This window comes from Acanthopagrus latus, chromosome 17 (assembly GCF_904848185.1).
Source record: "Acanthopagrus latus isolate v.2019 chromosome 17, fAcaLat1.1, whole genome shotgun sequence".
NCBI lineage: Eukaryota > Metazoa > Chordata > Actinopteri > Spariformes > Sparidae > Acanthopagrus > Acanthopagrus latus.
In genome coordinates this window covers 1335625-1346765 of record NC_051055.1, presented here as the reverse complement: position 1 = coordinate 1346765, position 11141 = coordinate 1335625, and the positions used below count along the sequence as shown (strand labels likewise).

Sequence of the window (11141 nt, the reverse complement as noted above, 5' to 3'; positions counted from 1 at the left end):
CCTCCATGGGGCCCTGAGCAAAATCAGATCTTGGGGCCCCGTATTTCTGCCAATAATATTGATTGTTGATCATTCACACACCTACTACAGTATAAACTTATTGCGCCTGACATGTCTTACACATTTAAGGGGGTGGCCTAGGTAATAACATAAATAATACCAATCCAACAATACAAATAATACCAATGAATGACTGATGAATGGTGTTCAGGGTGCCACATATGGTTTTTAATCTCAAAATGTAGCACATTCAGCTTCAAGAGCGGCCTGGGGTTGATTTTCACAACATTTCAAGTGATGAAGCATTGTGTTACTGTGTCATCTGGTTTCAAAAACTGCAACAGCAATGTGCAAAAATTTCTAGTGCAAGAACAACAATAAAGTGCAATAACAAAAAATAAAATCCCTTAGATATATAAAAATAAATTCAATTCAGTACAAAAACAGACAGAATTAAAATGTCAAGCAGATACTTCAATAATGATGTAAATGAACAGAGTTACCTGAAACCAGGTAACAAAAATGGTTCTAAAAAGAACAAATATAAAGTTGAATAATTAGGTCTTAAAATGTAACTTTGGTGTTACTCTGTTCTTCCTCAATACTCCACCCACTCCTTAAAACCTGTGCTTCCTGGCTTCACCGTAAGAAATCTGATGGCCAACTTTGTTGTTAATACTAATCACTGCCGGTCCACTCAGTCTTTCTTGTGCGATGGAAGATCTCAAGTAGTTCTTTATTAATTTGAGCTTGGAAAAGCTCCGCTCTGCAGATGCTACAGTCACAGGGAGAGTGCATGCTATCCGTAGAGCTACCCATAGATTTGGGTACAACTCACAGATCTCATTTTGAGAGAAGTAGGTGAGCAGTTCAAATGGGCTCATCTGTGCTTTAGGGAGATCTGGAAGGTTCTCCATCTCTGTGGCCAGTGCGTTCCCATCAATATCAGACTGTTCTCCAAAGGTGAGTTTGTCTCTGAGAAGTTTACACTGATCCTTTCTTGTCTGTGGATCAAGCTGGCCAAAGTTGGAAAGCACTCCAAACATGCCTCTGAAAGCGGTCCTCCAAAGACTGGATGGTACAGTCTACCACAGCAATGAAGAAGGATACTTCCAGCCTCTTCATCACATCAGATTGTGGCTCATCAGGCATCTCATAGGCAAAGTGCCTTTTTGTGGTTCGCAACCTCTTCTGTTTGATCACTGCTTCAGTGTTCAATTGTTCACATGTCTCTTTTGCAGAGACCTGTGCATCTTTAAAACCGGTTGCCCTGTAACCGATTAAATGTTCTTTGTTTTTCTGAATGAGCCCCACTGCAACATCAAACTGCATGTTGGCTGACTGAAGTAGTTTGCTTGTGGTGTTAATCTGGGAGAGAATGTCATACCAAACCACACAGCAAATTTGAAATCTGAATGACCCGATTTCTTCAGCAAGCGAGTGGGTCTCAACTTTTACTGTGGGGTCAGTAGTTTTTTCCCTAACTTCTAACAAAGCCTGTCTCACCTTTTCTGCTTGGTAGCGTAAAGGTTCGATACTTTTAACCTGGCTTTCCCATCGTGTTTCACTCCAAGACTTGACTGTGTTGTTTACATGCTTCTTCAAGATGGTCCACCTTTGAGGGGAACCTGAGAAGACTTTGTATATTTTTTCCAGATTTCCAAAGAAGCAAGTGGCATCCATGGACACTTTAGCAGCATCAGAGACCACTAGATTTAGGCTATGGGCTCCACAAGGCACATAAAAAGCACGTGGATTTTTTTTTGAAAGCCTTGCCTGCACGCCTTTATTTGCACCTTTCATGTTTGCACCATTGTCATAAGACTGTCCCCTACAGTCGTCAAAGGGGATGTTCAATTCTTCCAGCCTCTGAAGAATTAGTTCAGATAGGCCTTGACCAGTAGAGTCAGGAGTTAGGAGAAAACCCCAAGAAGTGCTCCTTTATCTCTGGTGTTTTTCCAAGATTTACAGTGCGCACAACAACAGACGTCTGTTCTTGATGACTTACATCATCATTCAGCATTCTGTGTACTTAGTAACTTGTTTATTTATTACTTTACCATTATTTATTACTTTTGTATTCCTTTCTCACTTTGTTTTACTACTGTTGCACGACAATTTCCCTCGGGATAAATAAAGTTTTCTTGAATCTTGAATCTTGAATCTGGGGTGCAATCCAGTATTATGGCATAGTATTTTGAATCTTATATTTCAGACACCATTGTCTCCACTATTTTATCACTAACACAGGTTATCAACTCATTTTGAATCGTTTTCCCCAAGTATGTGATATGTTCTGCTCCACTGTCGATGCGTCTCACGTGATCTCTCAATACAGGATCAAATTTAGCTATCAGTTCCACTTCTTTTAGAAAGTTCCCATTGTTGGCCTGATGTAATGTGTCAACAGATCCCCTCAGTGCCAGGTTCCTTTCTGCTAGTGACTGGATAATACTGATTAAGCGTGTGAGAACATCTCTCCAGCGATTCTTTTCTGCCTCAAGGAGGCCCATTTCTGTGTCATCAATAGTTTTCCCTTTTGACAGACGCAAGACAAATTCCTTCCATTTCACCATGTTGCTGCAATGATCTTCACCATTCTCATGCTGTTTTAGCAGTGCACCAATGTTGACCCAATCCCACTGTCCCTCAGTTGCCAGTGTTAAGGACTTCTTTGAAAATAATTTACAGCAAAAGCAATAGACTGCGTCTTTACTTCTTGAATAAGTCAGCCAGCTCCGCTTTACTTTTTCCCCATTGTCTAACTGTCTATAGATATAGTGATAATGGAAACTTCGGCCATCATGCCTTTTGGGGAATGAAAAGTTCTCCTGAATAGGCAGTGGCCCTCTGATTGCCTGCTCAGTCCTGTCTAAATCTGAGAGGAAAGAAGGCCACTCAGCTGGATCAACTGGCAGAGCTGATGATGATCCATGGTGCCAAGCGGACGTTGTGGTGGAAGTCGCTGAGGAAGTGACCAAAGAAAGACAATGATTCAAAAATAAAGAATGATAAGGACATTAAATTACACTTTTGGACGTAATTATTGATTTCTGAATGTTCTGCAGTACAATGAGCAATTCTAAAAGGTGTTTTGCTGTTAACTTAGCAGGTAAATCAGCTGTAGTTGCAGACCCAGAGGGGACAGTGGGAACAGAGGATGGGGGTGCGAGACAAGGCTCTATAGAGGACAACAACAAAAGCTAGCAATGTTAGATGTCATATTACACTTAAAATTGATGTTGCTTACTTTTTTCTTTTTTTTTAAATAAAAACTAAAAGTTTAAAATCTCTTATATCAGTGTGTTTTTGCTTGTAATAAGAAAAACTCTGCCAGTGAAACAACTGAAATTTGCTTCAGAAATTTTGAAATAATATGCATTTGTCTAAAAAGTCCCTCACCATATGATGTCATGTCATTATCCGTAACCGCTTATCCCTTTCCACGGGGTCGCGGGGTGTTGCTGCTGGAGCCAATCCCAGCCTTGTCTCAGGGCGAGGGCAGGGTACTCCCTGGACAAGTTGCCAGCTCATCGCAGGGCCCTCACTGATGAGCAATGGGGGGTTCAGTATCTTGCTCAAAGACACTTCGACATGCAGCTCAGCCTTGCCCTGAGCCGGGATTTGAACTAGCGACCTTTCGATCACTAGTCGACCTGCTCTACCCGCTGAGCTACAGCCACCCCTACCATATGATCATATCTTAAATTAAATCTTATTGAGATAATTAGACAATTACATGAAATCTGTTTTGCTGTTAAATTACCAGGTAAATCAGCTGTGGTTACAGACACATAGCCTGAGGGGACAGTGGGCACAGAGGATGGGGGTGCGAGACAAGGCTCTGTAGAGGATGGGGATGGACCTAAGATGAAATACATTAATATAGACATATATTAATGAGATACTTTCACTAAATTCATTTCCCTTCGAGTGTAATTCTTATACTTAGAAATGAAATGTACAGTGTAGTGCCAGTCTTTCCCTGACCTGATGCATTTCCCACAGTTGAGCCTGATGTGGACTGGCACTGGGCTGATTCTGGGCCTCCAAAGTACTTTAACAGTGCTCCTGGGGAAGTTTCACAATATGAGTTGATGTAAAAAAAAAAAAAAAAAAGTAAAAAACAAAACAAAAAATAAATAGAATATGTTTATTTTACTCACATAAATTCCCATGCTCTGCAGCAAACAATTTGAGCAACATATCTGTCCATCAGCCTGATCCAAAAACATATTGCTAGCACTGCGCTTGCTAGCAAACAGATGTTTACTATCAAATCAAAAACTTTGTTTTGAAGCCAAAAAGAAAAGAAAGGGGGAAATGTATCGGCCCAACAGTGAGAATCAACTCTAAGTTAAAGCTCAGACACAAATACAAACACGTTAGTAGGAATATTAAGCTAACAGGCCATTTGAAAGATAAATCTCTCTCGTTTTTAACAAGCTAGCTATTAGCCTATGTTATCAACGGCTACACAAATCTCTTTGATTAACATTCCATGACATGCAAACATACCTTTATCTTGGCGTTTTTTTCTCTTCTTCCTCTTTCTTCCTCTTTCTTTTCTCTGCTCCTGAAGGATATGTCCTTTTTTGAGACATTGTTTTGCCCCTCAACTACCTGCACTACCTACATTAGCAGCAGCACTAAAAAAAATGTTGTCTTTCATTTTATTTTATTTTTACAATAATATATCCTTGATCATACAGAAAGCATCACTCATAGATGCAAAAATCAAAAATAGAATTTTTTCATTGATTGCTCTTTGGGGCCCCCTACTGGCTGCAGGGCCCTAAGCAGGCGCTTAGTTCGCTTATGCCTTGGGCCAGCTCTTAAAGGCACAAGCCCTCACCTCCTTCAGGTGTGATATTGACCCCTCTGACTGCCACACGTTGAAATGGGTCACTGTGTCTGATTGGTGCGCAGGTGGCAAAGTTCTTGGCGCAAACATTCTCCCGACCTCACCTTTCTATGGAGCCCCAGACATGACATGGTCAAAAAAAAATTAAATTATGGCCACAATATAGCTATAACATGCACACGAAATACTACTTTGTGGCCACGAAGTAGGTATAATGTGCGCACAAAACACTAATTAATAATATTAATATCATTCCTGGACAGCTCGATAAGCAAATCGAGCGCACCTTCTCTAGAAACTGCAATAGAAACTGCTTAATCTCAAATGGGCCGGACCAGTAAAATCATGGCACAACTTCAGATTTTCCCCTCTATTTTAGTGCAAAAGTAGTACATTCTGTAAATGCTCATCTTTAAGGAACAACCTGACAACCTGACAACTTTTTTAACAACCTGACATTTTTTAAGAAGAATTTGTGCAATTTCAACAATATACTGCCTCAGTTTATCATTTACTCTTGTGAATTAGAACTTACAGGTCACAGTGTATGTACAAAGGCACAAAATACTCAGTCACAGGTATCTGGAAATTGACCAATATATTATTTTACTTTCTGATCAAACAACTTGTCAAGATCTAGAAATGATTTTAAATTTACTCTCATTTCCACATCTGTGTAGTAATCCAAACGTACAAAAGTGGGTGGGAACTGTCAAAGAAGGTTGAGTTATCACAATGCCTTGTACATGTATACAATTTATACAACAAAACATTTTAAAAAAAAAACATACTGTATCAGTTGTGGCAATGCATGAGCAACAGGGTTCCACCAAACCAAACTCTTTGCTGCTGACTGACATGATATTGCACAACCTTCAGAGCATATTTCCACAGCAAGCATTCATTTTCACAGAACTCTTTAGGCTGCAAAAGTATTTGACATTTGACATTAAGTAGGGTTACTCACTGTTTAATTTGCTCCTGAAACTTGGCATCTTTTAGCCTTCACACATGCATCAATATCAGGTGTCATATCCTGAGTAGCAGCCAGTTTCAGCCGACACAAATTTGTCCCTTAAATCTGAATCACACTGCAAGTCAATGATTTCAAGTTGGATGTTGACTGGCAGTCTAGGCATTGACTGTGAATGGCGAGCAAAAAACCGTGAAATCTGTCTTAAGTTGACCAAAAATCTGAAACCGTTGCTCAAACTCCTGCAGCAGTCCTGTGATCTTATCTTTGTACCGAGTCATGTTAACATTAACTCTGGGCGCACACATACAAGCAGGGTCACCACCTGAAAGTTGTGTCTCCCACAAAGTAAGCTTCAACTTGAACGCATGTATGCTGTCATAATACTGTGTGACAACTTTTTTGCGGCCTTGCAGTGTCTTCTTCAGATTATTCAAATGCTCTGTAATATCCACGTAATATCCCGATCATTGATGGCGCGCCATCTGTAGCCAGGCTGACAGCACGGGCCCAGTCCACTCAGACCCTGTCTAGCACTCCGACAACAGTTGAAAATGTCATTTGCTGTTGTTGCATCCATCATAGGCACCAACTCCAGGAACTCCTCGGTGACAGTCAAAGTCTCATCAACACCATGAATGAATATGGCGAGTTGGGCAACATCCGTAATGTCCATGCTCTCATCAATTGCAATCGAAAATGCAACAAACAACTTGACATTGTGCTTCAGCTGACTGTCCAAATCCACCGAAAGATCTGAAATCCATCTGCCTCGGTGTTTCTTGTCAGACTAATGTTAGCAAAACCCTGTTGGTCCTCAGGGCACATGACCTCCACCACCTTCAGCATGCATGTTTTCAGGAACTCACCCTCACAGTACGGCTTTGTTTATGTTGCTATTTCGCTAGCAATAAAGTAGCTGGCCCGCAATGCTGCATCACTGATATCTGGGCTATGGGTAAAAACAGACTGCTGTTTCTTCAGACCCGCTAACAGTTCATTTATCCTCTCAGTTGCCCTCGCAAGCTGGTATAATTTTTGGCATGATGAGTCTCATAGTGGCATCAAATATTATATTCGTTTAGCGCTGAAACTTGCTGTGAACACACCAAACACACAGGTTTTCCATTCACCTCTGCAAATAAATAGGAAAAGGTCCATTTTTCGTGGTAAACTGTGCTCTCTGTGTCCACTTTCCTCTTTTTTGACAAAGCCATTTTGGGTAATGAGGGTGCGACAGAGAGTAAAGTTGACACCAAACAAGCATGTATGAACAAAGACAGGCCTTTCGCAGAACTCCCAGCTCCAGCATGAACAGCGACTCCCAGTGGACACATTTGAAATAACAGTTACTTTTACTGAAAAATTGCAGACTTTTCTGTTATTTTTACACTTTGCAAAAATCATCTGGTGGGCCGGATTAAACCCTGGCCCGCGGGCCGTGAGATTGACACCCCTGGCCTACGTGACATCCTTAAGGTGAGTGTATCATCTTATTCTGTTCTAGTTATCCCACATTTAGGCAGTTATTTAATTAGGCCTATGATATAGTGAACTTTTAACCTTTTGTGATTTTACTGAAGGACAAATGTCCAGAGAACACTACAGACACCTTCAGTAGTTCAGTCCGAGCAACAGCAACCTGCAAATCAATTCAAACTAGATTCTGACCACTGATAGGCTATCGGTTCCCTTGGCAACTCGATACATACAGTGAGCGCTACTGTAACTCCACAGCTGCGTTCAGTGGCATCATTAAAGGCTGCAGCTCACACAGTCTATGTACTCCCTCAGCTCAGAGTCCGACTCACATGATGCTAGACCATCAGTGAGAGGCGCTGTCTCAATGCGGGACAACAAGATATTGACGAGAACAGAATAAGATAAGACACTCACCTGAAGGACATCATGTAGTTCTTCTCCAGTTTCTGGAGAAGGTGCGCTTGATTTACTTACCTAGCTGTCCAGGAATGCTATTATTAATTAGTATTTCGTGCGCACATTATACCTACTTCGTGGCCACGAATTAGTATTTCGTGCGCACGTTATAGCTATACTGTGGCCACAGTTTAAATTTCTTTTTGACCATGTCAAATCTGGGGCTCCGTACCTTTCTGTCTGCCTCTGACTGCACGACTCAGCCCCCCCCGCCTCCCCGACCCGCCACCAATAACAATCTGGTCCACACATTTAGTCAACTCCCCTTCTCCCGCCTGTTCTCCTCCACGGTGCCTCTCCGGTGGTTCTGCAGTTCGGAGTCAGCATCTGTCACTGTCCGACCCACAGCACCGGACTGCGCTCAGCCCGGCAGAGGAACATGTTGCTGCAGAAACTGGTACGGTAAGAGTATGAAGTGTCCTGAGGGCAGCTCACAGGAGACATCGTTGTTTTTAAATGCGCCTGTTGTAGCTGTTGTGGTAGTCAGCGCTTCATCGGTGCCAGAAGGACCTTTTCAGCTTTTCTGAGGTCTTTTTTTTCCGGGACAGCCTTCCTGCTCCTCCCGTCCCGCTGCTCAGCATGTGCAGCACAATTGTAGATTTTTCTCTCATTTCCAACGAACGAACGATTCGTCAAGCTATCACGGGGGTCGCTGTGCGGATGCGGGTGGTCCCAGTTCACTAAAAACTAACCGAACAGTTCCGTCAGGTCGGTCGATGAGTCATCGACTCACTCCACCATGTCTCTGTGGTGCTCCTGCCGTCACGTCTAGAAACGGGCAAACCTCAGGGTAAAACTCAACACATCTCCAGGTTTTATGCGATGGCCACAGCATGCAGTCTGAATAATCAGCCACAGTACAACATGTCTCTGTTTCAGTTCTCTGATACTCTGTACCTCCACTCATTAACTTTTTTTCTGCAGATATAGGGAAAACTTTAGTTATAAGTACTTTGGCTCTGATTTAACATGTAACTTGCATGTTTAAGTATGGGGAGATTTGTTTTGGATGAAAAAGCAGAAACAACAAGACCCATAGTATGAAGTCTATACACACATGTAAGGATCTTTATTGTTATTTATTTTATTTTTTTTTCTACTTTTGACACTGGAGCACATGGAATATCTGAGACCTCCAGACTTTCCTATGGGCCTGACAGTATTGCATCTCATTCTCCTGGTGTCAGCTGTCTGATAGAGAATAAACCTCGTGACCTTTGACAAGCCTATATCAGTTCTAAACGACTCTAACATCATGTGTTGTTGGTGTCTCAGTTTGTTTGGATCCTGTCAGTCCTGTGTGGCACTGATGTGTGTTGGGGATTTGTCTACGACCGGCCGAAGCGCTCAGGAGAGGACGGGACTTCAGCCAGGACAGAGTGTAAGTACAATCGTCTTGATACTAGGAATCAGCCAAGGTAAGGGCGGCAATGTGCCGGTCTGTCTTTCTAAAACCGAAGCGTAATGTTCCTCCTTTCTAAAAGCCGCCTCTGAGGTAGGTGTGACGTGTGACGTGACGTGAAGCTTGAAGTTGGGCTGTGAACAGTGCCGGCCTCTGCGTGAGGTGGGTGGAGGTGTCAATGACCTGCACTGTTGTGCGACCCACAACCGAGGAGTTTTAAAACCAAGAAACAGCTGATCACAGCAGTCAGTCCATCACTTCATCCGCGGACATTAAGATGAACAACTGGACAGCTGCTGAGGTCCAGGAGATGCAGCGTCTCCTCGGTCTCTGTAGCTGTTTGGTTGTGTTAACTTCTTATTTAACAATGGATTTGGCCCATTTAAAATGTCCCAGCTATAGAAATATTTGGACAGACCGGTTATTTTAGTATAGGCTTATCTCACAGCCTGTATATTCATACAGAAAAACATTCATCCTTGCAGTTATCTAGTATTTGTTCTTCCTAATAATAATATAATAATAGTATGGCCCGCCTCTGTGGGACGTCAGTATGTATGAATTGAGAGAAGAGAGAGAGAGATGCTGACAGTGGCGCAGGTCCGTTTTAGGATCGTGTCATGACAGCGCCAAAAGTGCCAAGTGAACGTTGGTCTCGCTGGACTGTCGTCACACAGATACGGCCCACATCCGTAATACGGACCTCAGACAGAATCGCCCCCCAAAAATCATCAGACCTGTATGCTCACATGGATTTCTCTGTTCTTCTGGACTCGGACCTTTCGAACTGACCATGGCTACCACAAGTAAGTTTATATTTGTTTATTCAAATTTACTGTATATAACTTAAATGCATTGTACAAGTTAAATGCCGTTGGCTTTGTAGATAGCAAGTTAAAAAGCTGTTCACCATTTGTTCACCACAATGGAGTCGGTGTTAGCTAATGACGTCTGTGTTTTCCCACCAGGTGCAGTGTGCAAATGCTCACTGACGGCAAAGGCAACAGAAGCAGAGATCTGGGCGCATGCCATACGCTGGTTTGCCCTGTCAACAGACAGAGCGGCGGGCGACATGAGAGCAGCAGCAGCAGCAGCAGCAGCAGCAGGAATATCAAAACCTCACCTCAGGCTGCTCTTGGTCGACACCATCCACCAGTGGTCATTAATAAGTTCTGTTTGTTGACTTTGTTCACGTGGTTTTGATATGTGTTTTAATCATTAAAACAAGTTATTTCAGCTAATTGTAGCCCACGTATTTTTTCTGATGACTGTCTGGAAGAACGCACTTTCTCTGTTTCGGTAAAATTATGCAAACATGGGCCAGATAGTGTCTTGTCCTAGATTTGAGGCCTATAGGCCTATAAATTTGAGATTTCATTGCTCCAACTGAAACCTTAACAAGTCAAGTCAAGCTTTTTTTTAGTTATAGGCCTTGTAGTGAAAATGTTTTTTTGGACATTCCACAGACTGTGCAAAATGTAGCCTATTATATGCTATGCTTATATGCTATGCCTACCCTAACTGACGAAAATGCCTGGCACATATCCGCAACAACCCCGAAAAACAGATCCGAAACGGCTTCGGCCCGATGTGCGTCTGGACTCAGGAATGAGTCCGTGAGGCGGTGCCGGGCCAGATCCTGCTCTATCGTATTGCGGTTGCGGCCCTATTCTGTTACAGAGTCCAATGGCTATCTGGGACGTCACATGTTTATGCCTATGTCAGAGGCGGCTTTTTTAAAAGGAGAAATATTAGGCCTCGGTTTTAGAAAGACAGGCCGGCATGTTGCCGCCCTTACCTTGGAGCAAATGTGCCACCTTTTCTATCTAAAAAGGGCTAGAGACACCTCCGCCCACCTCACGCAGAGGCTGGCACATTCCCGCCTCGTTTTTAGATAGCAGGCGAGGAGGAAACGTGTATCCTCCAAGGTGGAAAATCGGCGGACCAAAACAGACCCCCAATTT

At 42.8% G+C, this 11141-nt stretch overlaps 2 protein-coding genes across 4 annotated transcripts in view; one reads left to right on the top strand and one right to left on the bottom strand.

Moving 5' to 3' along the window:
- Positions 1-6118, bottom strand: LOC119005669. Its single transcript, XM_037073519.1, has 5 exons — positions 6052-6118; positions 4519-4553; positions 3991-4057; positions 3767-3865; positions 1-2965 (listed from the first exon to the last, which is right to left on the bottom strand). Exons 1-5 carry the CDS (start codon positions 6116-6118, stop codon positions 2205-2207), a joined length of 1029 nt encoding a protein of 342 aa, XP_036929414.1. The 3' UTR covers positions 1-2204.
- Positions 5477-11141, top strand: part of enpp2 (ectonucleotide pyrophosphatase/phosphodiesterase 2) — a 66714-nt gene continuing 61049 nt past the window's right edge. For 2 of the 3 annotated variants that reach the window (XM_037075610.1, XM_037075609.1), the window contains exons 1-2: positions 5477-8172; positions 9051-9156. In XM_037075610.1, coding sequence (XP_036931505.1) covers positions 8155-8172; positions 9051-9156 — 124 coding nt within the window. In that variant the 5' untranslated portion in view covers positions 5477-8154. The remainder of the gene's footprint in view (positions 8173-9050; positions 9157-11141) is intronic. The other variant, XM_037075611.1, reaches the window with a different exon arrangement.